Source organism: Trichosurus vulpecula, chromosome 6 (assembly GCF_011100635.1).
Source record: "Trichosurus vulpecula isolate mTriVul1 chromosome 6, mTriVul1.pri, whole genome shotgun sequence".
Lineage (NCBI taxonomy): Eukaryota > Metazoa > Chordata > Mammalia > Diprotodontia > Phalangeridae > Trichosurus > Trichosurus vulpecula.
The window spans coordinates 224,713,106-224,726,094 of NC_050578.1; the positions used below are offsets into that span (position 1 = coordinate 224,713,106).

The following is a 12,989-nucleotide window of genomic DNA, read 5'->3' on the forward strand; positions in this document are numbered from 1 at the left end:
TCCCCGCCATTTGTCGCCGCTCGGGAGGCTGCGCTCGCTGCCTGGGCGCTGAGGAGGGACGCTGAGGAGCGCGAATCCGGACCCCGGCCCGCGGTCGGGCCCCCGCCGCTCTCGCCTCGGCGGCTCCGCGCTCGCGCCCTCCCCCCGCCGCCCCTCGGGAGCCGCGGCGCCCCCGGCTCCTGCCCCGAAGCCCCCGCAGCGGCGCCCCCGGCCCGGCCCGGGCCGCCCTGCAGCCCGCCCGCCCGCCGCGGCCCGCGCTCGGCCCCGGAGGGGTGGGCAGGGGAGCGGGGCCTCCGCAGGGGCCGGGCCGGGCCGGACGCCCCCATGGCCACGGCGGGCTGGCGGGACGGCTCCGGGCAGGAGAAGTACCGGCTCGTGGTGGTGGGAGGAGGCGGCGTCGGCAAGTCGGCGCTCACCATCCAGTTCATCCAGGTGACCGCGACGGGGCTCTGGGTCTGGGGGCACCGCGGGGGGCGGGCCGTAGGGGAGGGGGCTGAGGCCGCCCCCCCAAGGGGGGAGGGGGCTGAGACTGCCCCCGTGGGGGAGGGAGGGGGCTGGGGCTGCCCGGTGGGGGGGAGGGAGGGGGGCTGAGGCTGCCCTCCCCCCCCGAGGGAGGAGTGGGACCGAGGCTGCCCGGGTGGGGAGAGGGAAGGAGCTGTCTGAGGCTGCCTCCCGGGGGAAGGGGAGTTAAGGTGCCCCGGGGGGAGGAGGAAGAGGGGCTGGTGCAGCCCCCGTAAGGGAGGGGGCCGAGGCTGCCCCGTGCGGGTAGAGCCCGGGCCCGGAAAGTTGCCTGTGTTGGCCTCCCATCGCCCACCCCTAGATGGTTAGCGCTTTATTAGGCTGCTTTACGTACTGTCGGTGCCGGGGGAGCCAGACTGCTCTGGAATGTGGAAGGGAAGGGCGGAGAAGATTTTAATCCACCTTATCTCCCGAGCTGGGGCCAGCCTGGGGAGGAGAGGGCTGGGGGTTTCTTTTCGTTTTTCCCCCCAGACTAAGTGGTTTCAGGCCTTGGGATCTCTGCTTCCCCCCCTCCCCCCAATCTGTTTGATGATTTCTGGAGCCCCTAGGATGGGATAGTGTGTCCTCTAACACTTTTCCATCAATAGGAGGTCGTTTTAGGAGGGGTTCAACCTTGGGGATGTCTCCTGCTGGTTTAAAGGACATCTCCGTGGATTTGACTTGTGGTGAGACAAAGAGAAGAAATTGTTTTGTGCCCTTTATGCACGTGTAAAACCATCCCTCGTTTGGGTGGGATTATAAAGACATGGGAAAAATGGTGCCTGTGGAGAAATTCAAATACAGCTAGAGAAACCACTTCATTGCTCCAAATGCCTTGTGCTGTTCTGACTTGGTGGCACTTCGATTGGCATGCACATAGCATCATGATAGTGTGCCTACTCAAATAGTTACTGTAGCTTTTATCTCCGGTTTTACCGATGAGCAAACCCAGACTCGGAGGTTTAGGTGACTTCCTCAGGTTTACCCGGCTAGTAAGTGCAGGAGGCTTAGTTGAAACTCAGGCCTTTGCTGACTCCCAAGTCTAGAGTTCTTTACACTGTATCACATTGCTCTGTGAAATTTTGGAAAGTTTGAAGGGACCTTAGCAATCATTTGGATGCTTTGGCTCAGTTGAATGAACAAGATCACATAGGTAATAAGTGATAGAGCTAGGTCAAAATCAGTCTTCTGACTCCAAATCCAGTGCTCTTTCTATTTGGCCACCCTTCCTTTGTTTTAGATTTATCTGACTTGTGCATCAACTCTACCTTCCCACCCTAAAATATTTTCTTGTCAATTCAACAACATTTATTAAGTGCCTCCTTTGTGCAAGACCCTGTTCTTTGTGGCTCAGCCACCCTTAGGCTGTGGGTGAGGAAGATCAGAGGTGAAATACTTTGTTTAAATATAGTTCAATAGATCGTTTTTAAGTCCTTCCTTTGTTGCAAGGCACTAAGCTATACATGGAATGACAGAAAATGGAATTCCCTCCTGCCCTACAAAACCTAGAATTTAGTAGAGAATTGACGTCTACACAAATAAATATGAGTTGGAATGAGGAAAGTGTGTGAAAGGTCAAATTGTGAGATAGGAGAAGGTGGGGAAGGTTACTGAGAAGATCAGGGAAGGCCTCATGGAGGAGGTGGCCTGAACTGGGCCTGAAAGAAGGAAAGGTTTTCTATAGGTGAAGCTGTGGAGGGAAATCATTACAGATATGGAGAACAGTTTTTAGGATTAAAAAAATTAATTTCTTAGAATTTGCAGCTAGTAACAGGAATCTGATCTTCTTAATTCATGATTTCTTCAGTCAAAAAAATCAGGTAGTAGTGTACTGACAACCTTTATAATACTGCTTTTGTCAGTTCCTGAGTCCTAAGATATAAATTAGGTGGCCATTTGGTGCAGGCACTGATCCACATTCACTGCTTGGTTTTGTTGGCAGACCCTGAAAAGTATAGTAATACGTATAATTGAAATGCTTTGGTAGTATTGGGTTTTACATTGTTCCAGTCCATTGTCCTAAACAGGATACTTAAATAGCCTAACCTTCCATTTTTACTTAATGCATATTAACAACTACAGATATCAGTAACATGTAGAAGTTGGCATCATCACTTGTCATGTTGATGTTTGCAATAGTGTGGGGAGGGACCAAACAACCTAAAAGCCCTTACTTCAGTTTAACAAACACTTGTTAAATACCTGGGCTGGTGCTATGGTACCAAGATTAAAAAAACCAAAAACCCAACAAAAACCCAGTTCTGGTCGACTACGAGTTTGGAGAGGGTGGCATCCATTCTGAAATGTAAATAGAAATGTATTTACAGAGTAATGCAAAGTCATTTTTGGATGGACCACCTCAGGGATCTTGAAATCGCTGGTGTAGGAGATTGCACCTGAGTGATGGCTTTGAGGGAAGCAAGGTATTCTACCACCTAGAGATGGAGGCAATACATTCTAAACACTGGGGATCATTTGGACCAGGGCCTGAAGGTGGTCAATGGAATGCTCTGTGTGGGGAATAGCTTGAAGGCCAATGTGATTGGAATGGAAAATGTGTCAAAGAGAATATTATTAAATAACACTGGAAAAATAGTTTCCAGGCTGAAAAATTTGTGTTTTATACCAGAAGCAATTAGGACCCATCAAACAGTTTGAGTTGGGAGTGGAATGGTCAGATCTGCATTTTAGATCAGTATTTATCAGTATTATCAGTGTTTAGTAATATCAGTAATTTGGACTTGGGCTGCTAAAAATTATTGGGACTAGCAACATGAGAAAAAGGAATGCCTATGTTATCCCACCACTGACTTATCCTTTCTGGGTGCACATTAGCTTTTAAAAATATGCGAAGAGTAAGAGTAGAGAGTGATCTGTATGGTTTGGCTATAGAACCTAGGATGCTGTCATGTAGCTATTTCCCAAGGGCTTAGGGTAACGTTAGGGAACTGATAGCAAAGCAATTTATAGCAGGCTTTTCTCTAGGGAGTATGGTTTCATGGTTAGAACAAAGAGGGAGGTGGGAGGTAGGAATTATGGATTCTTTTCCTGGCTCCACTACTGATAAATTGTTTTACTTAAAACATTCAAAACCACAAGTGTTTAAAAACTTTGTTTGGCATCCAACTGTTTGAATCCTAAATGAGTATAATGATTAGATTAGGAATAGCAGGAGAAACTTGTGGAGGAAAGGCACAAGGTATTGGACACAACACTGGACATGAAGTCAGGAGCTCCCTGTTCCAGCTTTACCTCTGACACTTTATATCCCTATGATCTTCAGCAAGGAAATTTACTTTTCTGAATTTGTGTTTCTTTGTTGTAAAATGGGGATGATCATACTTGCACTATCCACTTTACATTGTGGTTGCGAGAAAAGCGTTTTGTAAAAGTAAAAACACTCTATAAATGGGAGCTGTCATTTAAAATACAAGTGCCTTTTCGGAAATCTTGTAATAAACATTATTTTGTAAGCATTGACTGCCTAGTTTATAGAGAGCATTAAGCTAGGTACTCCTTGATGCGAAGGAGGTTGAGACATGATCCTTCCCTTGGAAATTTGCAATCTAGTTGAAGAAGGGTGACATATTTAATTCAAATGTCTAGAGAATAATTTTTAGTCACCATATAAATAAATGTAGCATAATATCTAGAGAACCTGGCAGGCTTGGGTTAAGTCCCATTTATGACACATACTTGATCCTGTGATTGCAGAATTTGGGAGTCTCGAAGGAAATCAGGAAGGTGAGGAGGGAGAGCTTTTCCATGCCTGCTACAGTAACAGGAAAGTTGGGAAGAGGAAGGGGTGGGGGTGGGGGAAAGATAATTAGTGAATTGAATTCAGTATTGAATATGTTGAATTTGAGATGACTATACACATCTGTTGAGGGGTAGAAGGGGCAGTTGATGTTGTGGGACAGGAGAAAGACTAGGGCTGGTTGTTTAGATTTTGGAATAATCTACATAGGTATGATAATTAAACCCATGGCAGCTGATGAAATCACCAAATGAAAGTGCCTAGAGGGGAAAAGAGAAGACAGCTTTGAGTGACTAGGGTTAGTGGACATACCTTGGAGTGAAGATCCAGTAAATGAATCAGAAGAGTTGTCAGACAGGTAGGAGGAGATGAAAACCTAGAGAGGCTGGAGTACCCAGGAGGAGATGGGGATCTACAGTGTTGGAGGTTGCAGAGAGGTCACAACGAAGAGGGGTTGAGAAAAGCCCAGTAGATTTGTCAAGGAGGTTATTGGTAACTTAAGAGAGAGCACTTTGTTCTGAATGATGAGGTTAGAAGCTTCCTTACAGGGAAAGGGGCTTAGAAAAGAGTAGTGGAAGTGGAGTCCAGAGTTACTGGTATTGAGAGCTACTGAAGCTTCTCCAGTAGGGGATTGCCATGGTCTGATCTGTGCTTTAGAACATAGGACCACAGTCTTCTAGATCTAGAGGAAAAAGGATATGAAGATTTAAGTGACTTGCCCAGATTCATTCACAGTAAGCATCCAAGACAGTATTTGAAGCTGCATCTTTGGATCCTAGAACCAGTGCTTTTCCGGTGTACCATGACTTGATGCAGAAAAGTTTGGCATTTGTTGTTTGCTGGCAGTTTGTATACTTTTTACTCATGGAGACACCCTCCCAGACAGTCAGTTGTAAATAGTTAAGTGAATTTTTAGGTATGAAGACAGCATGGGCCAGGGGAAGGAACACCACTTGGAACTAAAACTTAAGGTCCTTGGAACGAACACTGAACGAGCTGGGTGATTGTAGGCAAGTCACCTAACTTCTCTGAACCTTGGTTTCCTAATTTGTAAAAATGGATAACTCTTGGATGCCTTACCTCTCAGAGTTGTTGAGGAAGTTTGGTAGACTTGGATAGTCCAGAGTTTACTTAGCAGGCTGAGATTCCTGAATTGTAATCTCTTCCTCTATAATCATGGACATTCAAAATAACTTAGTTACTTTCACCAGTGAATTGGAAATATTGTAGAGCTTTTTAATCCATTTAAGGATTAAAAAAATAACCATTTTCAAACTAATTTCCAAATGAATTTTTTGTGGTTTTAAAGGCAATGCTCCTTCCTTCCCTCCCTCATCCTCCTTCCTCATTCTCCAAGGTGGCAACAATCTCTTTGTGGTAACTCAAGTTAGTTGAAATGTTCCTGCTGGTAATTCCCAGATACAAATTCCAGTGGCTGGAGGAACATTTTTGAGAGTGGTTTTCTTTGTCAGAATAGAAGCAGAAGGAAATTCCAGCCTAAAGTTTTCTTGACCTAATAGTCATCCTTATTGGATCTTATCGTTTATTTTAGGGAGTCCACTTGAGAGACAGAAAAGGATATTTAGTAGCCCTTTTTCTAAAAAGTAGCATTAGAATGTCCAATGTTGATCACTAGGATAGGATTTTAATGTTTTATTTTTTTTAAACCGAAGTAGTCCTTCAGTATCCCAAGCTTTGAAATAAAGAGGCATGGCAAAGTGAAAAGATGACATCATTAGCTAGAAAAATCTGGGAGACTAAAGAGGACCTGATATTTATTAACTTTGTTATCCTGGACAAATCATTTAACCTTCTTGGGCCTCAGTTTCCTTACCTGTAAAGTGAGGATAATCCATGGGGCCCTCCTCAACATATTTTCATTCTACTCTTCTCCAGGGCCTTATCTATTGGCCACTTTAGGTTAGTGATCATTCGAATAAGTGACATTATGTGAATTATCGGGGTGGCTGAGAGAATGGGGTGTTGGACTTGGAGTCATGAAGACCTGAGTTCAAATCCTCCTTCAGATTATCAGCTGTGTGACCCTGGGCAAGTCACATGTTTCTCAGTTTTACTTTTTTCTTCTGTAAAATGGGAATAGTAATAGCACCTACCTACCAGGCTTGTTGTGAAGATCAATGAAAGAATATTTGTCAAGGGCTTGCAAATCTATGCACAGTATATAAATGTTAGCTTGTCCTTGAGTTTGATTTCCTTGGAAAGTTTCTGATCATACAACCAAAGAAGAATGTGTTTCAAACCTTTTTGATTGAGACTAAGATTTACACATTCTCTCTTGTACAGTTTCTTTGGGATTTTGGAAGAAGCAGGTCCTCATTCTTCCTCCAGTGGGAGGCTTGGCTGCCTCTGTAATGATTTTAGTGTTTAAATTCCACTTCCTTGTAGCATGAAACTATGTTCAGGGTTGTGCTTCTTTGTCCCAGAAGACAATCATTAAACCAGGTTGAGTGAAGCTGATGCTCAGCATGCCCTTTGAACTGTGAGGTGGTTCCTTGCTATCCTTGATTTAATGAATTGTGTTTACCTTTTAGGAAAATTGCATTTGTGGGTTTTTATATGTTTGAGTTAGCACTGTCCGTGTTGCCTCTCTTAGGGTTATTCCATCCTGGAGGAGGAAATTGGAACTTTAACTGTCAGACCTTCAGGAAGCAGCGTTGGGGAAAGTGTCAGGATGAGGCATCAGGAATTCTTTGAAGTAAAAGAGAGAGCTCTGAAGTGCTTTTGCCAGGCTTGTACAATGAGTCAGGACCTAGAAGATCAAGGTGCGTGGCTCTAGAGGAAGCTTGGTTTTTTAGTTTAAAAAATAGATTTTTATTGATACTTTTTGTTTTTACATAGCCTGGTTTTCCTCTGGTATCCCTTCCCCTTCTGGAAAGTCACCTCTTAAACAGAGAATTTAAAGAGCAAAAGAGGAAGAAGAGGGAAAAAATCAAAACCGATCAGCATGTAAAAAAACCCCTGCCATTCTGTGCACCTGTCCTTCCCACCCCTCCTCCCTTGGCCAAGGACCCTTCTTGGAATTGTAGGCTCTGTATCTAGTTTTAATTGCCATCATTCACTTTCCTCATTGTTTCTAGGCCTCTTCCTAAGGGACCTCATTGTAGAGGGTCTGCTTCTTACTCTGTAGGTTGGTATTTCATGTCTGCATCCCAGCGCTGAGGTGGGTGTAGGTAGCAAACTGGAATTCTTTAAGTCCTAGCTCAGGTTCCACCCTGTCCATGCAGCCTTCCCAGATTCTCTTCTTTCTCTTCAGTCCCTGAAAATTAGGTGATACAGTTCCTTAAAGGCAAGGACTGTGTCCTGTCTTTGTATTCCCTATGCTGAGCACAAGCTTGGCACAAAATAGACAGTGAAATACTTGTGTTGCATTGATTATTAGGGAGGGAAAGATGTTAGTAAATGTAGACCAAACCTATGTAAATTTCCTCAGCTTATTAGACTTTTTTCAGTTCTTTGAAAGGCTTTATAAGGCCAATTTTAACTTTGTGTACTTTGTTTTTTTAGTTAAAGGATCCATGGAAAAAAATTAGTGGTTCTTTCTGTGAGAGAATTAAAATGAAACCTCAGATCTAGGTCTGATATTGCACAAGTATCTGGAGTCCTAGCCTGCTGTGGCACTAACCCGCGTTTCCAGCCTTGAATCTGAAATGGTTTGACCTTTGATGATGAGTTTGGGGTATCAATGAAAGCTTAATGGGACATTTTCTCTTTGGACGCAATGCCTCACGGAAGGTCCACAGCTATGGAGACTACCCCACTCTTCCTGTATTCCTTGTGGGCCCTGGGAAGGGGTGTGCTGGCTTTTTGGGTGCTACACACTTAGCTGTGTGATTTTGACTACATCACCTCCTTGGGCCTCAGCATCCTCTTCTAATGCTGAGTCACTTTTTGCGTCCTTCCCAAAAAACTCCTGGCTTCTCAGAAACCTATCTTAACTCCAGAAGTCCCAAAATCTAGAACCAAAAGTGATTCCAGTAGGAAGGCAGTGGAGCATAGTGGATTTGGAGTCAGAAGACCTGAGTTTGAATCACTTAGCCTCTCTAAGCTTAGGTTGTTCTTCTGTAAAGTAAGAGATTTGGACCAGATGATCTTTAAAGTGGCTTCTAGTTCTAAATCCTTTGGTTCTGCCATGTATTTCCCTAATTTGCCATATTGGGATCCTCTCTGAATGGATTCATCCCAGTTAGCTTTATCTACCTTTTCAGTCTCGTATCGTACTCCCAGTTAGGTATTCTTTGATCTTGTTCTATGAACAAGATGTTCCATTTCTTGGCTCTAGGCATTTTCACCGTCTGTCCGCCACGCCTGGATTGCTCTCCCTCTTTATCTCTACCTCTTAGCATCCCTGACTTTCTTCAAACCCCATCTAAAATCCCATCTTCTATGGTGCTGTAACAACAATGTGGCTAGCAGCTGCTGTAGGGGTGTAAGACCCAACAACACCAGCAACAACAGCTGCTGCCAGCACAGGTTCTTTGATCTGCTTTTCTAAGGAAAGCAACTCTCACTTCAATCAAACATACATATATCATTCACTTAGTTTAGGGGAGAAAGTTAGCACCCTGAACTTCAGAGCAAATACAAACAGAAATTACAAACGGAGACAGTATCAATAGAACAAACAACACAAACCAATTTATCCATAGCAATATATAGTTACTAGGGAAGCTTCAACATCTGGGTTTCTTCAAAGGGGGGGGGTGGTGGCTGTGTGGGTGTGGGGGTGGGGGGCACGGGGGCAGCTCCAGCGGCTACCCAGAGTCTCCACACCAATACTTGCGGTGAGTGAGAGCCCCGAAGGCAAAATGTCACCCTCTGAGTTTATATACCCTGTTCAGCATCAAAGGGCATCACAACATGTGACTCAAATCCACATGACCTAAAAGCTTCTTCAGGGTCAAAGGCTGTCACAAACATGCACTCAAATCCATGTAAATGAGGCTTAACCTTGAGCTAAGTAGGTCATCAAAGACTCCTGATTTAATCAAAGAAACAAAGGCCAGACTCATCAAAGGCACTTGATTAAGTTCTCCAAAAGAGAAAACCAGAAAAAAGTCCCACCTTAATTACCCATATAGGTGCCTTCCCCCTTTTAATTATTTCTTGTTTATCCTTTACTGTATGTAGCTTATTTGCACATATTTACATGTTGTGTCTCCCGTTAGGTTGTGAGCTCCTTCAGGGCAAGGGCTGCCTTCTGCCTTGTTTTGAATCCCCATTGTTTTAGCTCAGTGCCTGGCACATATTTATTGATTGACTTCATCTGTTCTTCTTAGGGAATTTATTTAGATTCTGACACCAAACATGTTCTATACTGTTTATTAATGATAGAATTTGGTGCTTTACAGGGCATAAAGAAATGATTGAAAAGAAAAGTCTTAGGAAGAAGAAAGGTAGATCTTGTGTTACTTCTGGGTCAGCAACAGTTAGTGAGAGGCTAAGGTAGTTTTTGCGATTTCTTTTTAAAGAATCTCTATAATGCCGAGGGGTTATATAGTGCAAATAAGTAACAGCAGTGATCTGCTTAATACATCATAGATTTACTTGAAGCTTGACATTTTAGCAGTTTGATCCAGAACATGGGAGTGTCTTAAAAGTTTTCATCTTCATTTAATTTGTCTTTGGAAGTTCTGACTTGGGAGACTTTGAACAGTTTCAGAATGTGGTCTTAAAGATTTACGAATTTGTACATTTTTTAGTGGATTTTAGTGGATTTTCTCCCAGTGCCTTACATGATTACATGGTTACATGATATATAGGGTTGAGATTACAACATGTAGCAATTTGTGAAGTGAAAGGAAAGGAATAGAAAACCTTCAAGCCAGCACTACAAAAGGAGGGTTTGTGATTAAAAAAAAATAATCATACAATAAACATTAAGTGCCTACTATGCACCATTTACTCTGCTAAGCACTGCATTTAGCAGTAATATAAGCTGTAGAAGAGAGCATATAGAAAACATCTTTTCTGCTCTGGCTTCTGAATTAAAGGCAGAGCTGAAAGAGATTGATGGTAGCTCTGAAGTGGGACATTTTTGCCTAAAAAAAATCCTTCTCCCTCCACCTTCCCCCACCATTGATGCCATCTGGCTCTGACATGAGAGGACTTAGAATGAGCAAAGGAAGTGGAGAGAATATGTGTGTTTAGGGAATCTCAGAGATTCTGGAATAGCCCTTGAACCATGACAAGAGGGTTCCCTCTTAGGGGGACACTATATGTGTTAGCCATTTTAAACAGACTAGATGCATAGGATGATTAGGCTAACACGAAGTTTCAAACTGTTTTATAAACAGGTGACTTTTATAAGTGGAATGGTTATTCTATCTCTTGTTAAGCTTACAAATCTACTTTTTAATGAGTTGAAAGTTGGGGGTGGGGAGGATGGGTTGAATGTAGTAATTCACATTGAGTCCTGTTGGTTGTCCTCCTTCCATCCTAAGTGTGGTGTTTTTAAACAGCTGTGCTCACACTTCTAGGAGCTGTTGCTGCTGCTATGTTACAGGAAGTTGCATTTATAGTATTCAATTGTGAGACTCTATCTGTAACTTCACTTTGCAGGCCTGTAGAGATATTGAAGAAGGGATTTATATCCTTTCTTCCCCACAATATGGCATATTTGACTTTGGTTCATATTTCTGTTGTAAGCAGGCCCATAGCTTCAGAAAGCAGTCCTGGTCAAATCAGTTAATAAAGTAGTCTGACATGGGCAACTTTAGTTTGTGGTTTGAAATGAACAGTACATGCTGCACAGCTGTTGTTCCAACAGCTTTTCTCCAGCTGTCATGCACTGGCCTGTCACAAAATACCCCACATTCCCTTTTTACTGAACCCTTGCTTAACATTCTATACTTTATTACTCAAAGAAATGGAACACACCGATTAGTTTAATAACCTTTCTTCACTTCTGCCGATCAGTTGCCAACTTGAGTTGACTTTCTGAGGCTGAATAGGTCAGCCTTTCGAATTCTGGTTCTGTGTGTCGGATAATTGGGGTTTGGTGAGATTTTTGATGGTGGCTGTAGCTTTCTCTCTTAAAATATTAAGTATGAAATTGTTTGGATCAGAAAGACTTATTAGGTATAACATTAAAAAGGCTCTATTTTGCTTTGACATTTCCTCAACCCTTGCTTTTAGGAGGTTATCCTAGTTATCTCAGATACTCCTCCTCACTCTTACCTCCTTTCATTATCCCATCTCTATTTTTAGGTTTTATCAGTATTTTGCCAGGCCCAAAGTTTTCTCTATCTAAATTAGTTTGAGAATGCTGTACTATATAAAATCAGGCTTATATCTTTCTTATGGTTATGCCATTATCTTGTTTTAAATTAAAATTGAAATTGTGATGTATGAAGTAATCACTATAGAGCTTGGTAAAGAGAAACTTCTAATTATGATGAAGACTTTTGTGATTAATAAGAAATTAAATTTTACATTTTATAGTCTTAAAGCACTTTATCTGCAATCAACAAGTATTAAGGGCTTAATCTGTAAGTGAGGTGCTGGGGATACAAGTACAAAGAATGAAAGAATTTCTACTCAAAATGAGATTAATAGCTAATGGAGGATAAGAAGAGTACATAGAAAAAATATCTAGATAGAGAATATAGTCAATAACCACTTATACACACAGAAAGTAGTTAAATACAAAGTAGTTTGGGAGGGAGGGAAGTAGTGTTTGAGGGATCAGGAAAAGTTTCATGCAGAAGATGTTACCTGGGCTGTTCCTTTTTCTTTTCCCCTGATATTTTAAAATATTTATTGAAGCTTTTTGACTTTTTTTTAAAAAACAAATAGCATTTACCAAATGTTTTTGTATTGTTAGGAAAACAAACAGTTAAGTGAAACTGAAGCACTATTGACATATTCTTCCATACTCATAATCCCTTAACCTTCTACTGAGATAAAAAACAAAACAGGTTTCATTGGTCTTCTGGAATCAGCATTGGTTATTTATTTTAATCTGAATTTTTATCTCTTATAATATTTTTTCTATAAAATATTTCTCTTGATTCTGTTTTTTTTCCACTCTGTATAAATTCATACCAGTCTTCCCCAGTTTCTCTGAATTTTTCAACTTTGTTGCTTCTACCACAAAAAGCACTGCTAGTAACAGGGGGCTTTCCCCTCTACGGGTCTTTGACCTCATTTTGTTATAAGCCTGATAGTAGATGGCTGACTGGATCAAAGGGTTTGGGTAGTATAGTGATTTTCCTTGAAAATTTCCCAATTGTTGGAATGGTTGGATCAGTGTAAAGTTTTACCACCAGTATATTAGTATTCCTGCCTTCCCATAGCTCATTCGACATTACCGGTTTAATGTGAGGTAAAGCCAATATTGTTATAATTTTCATTTCTCATGTCAGTGATTTCCTGTAACTTTTTGTTCATTTCCTAATTCGGAAGATCATTTGTTCATATTAGGAATTTCTCGGTCTCACATTTTCGTATCAGTCCTCTATAGCAGATTTTATTCTCAATTACTAGATTAAACTATTTTTCTCCATCTAGTTTCTCATGTTTTTGTGCAAATGCTTTTTAATTTTAAGTAATTCAGTTGGTTTATTTTATTTGTATGAATACCTCAATCCTTTAGTTTATAATTCTTCTAGTTATACTTGAAAGGCATCTCCTTCCATTCTCCTAATCTCACCCCACTGTGTGTGTGTGTTATTTCAAAAAAATGTTATTTTTATATTTAGGTTAAATATCCAAT

General features: G+C 41.9%; 1 protein-coding gene across 1 annotated transcript in view; it reads left to right on the forward strand.

Annotated features, from left to right (window-relative positions):
• The first annotated feature begins 296 nt into the window (after positions 1–296).
• The window catches only part of RRAS2 (RAS related 2), a 98,370-nt gene continuing 85,677 nt past the window's right edge, over positions 297–12,989 (forward strand). Inside the window, exon 1 of the mRNA XM_036764825.1 lies at positions 297–432. Within this exon, the coding sequence (XP_036620720.1) occupies positions 325–432 (108 nt within the window). The 5' untranslated portion in view covers positions 297–324. The remainder of the gene's footprint in view (positions 433–12,989) is intronic.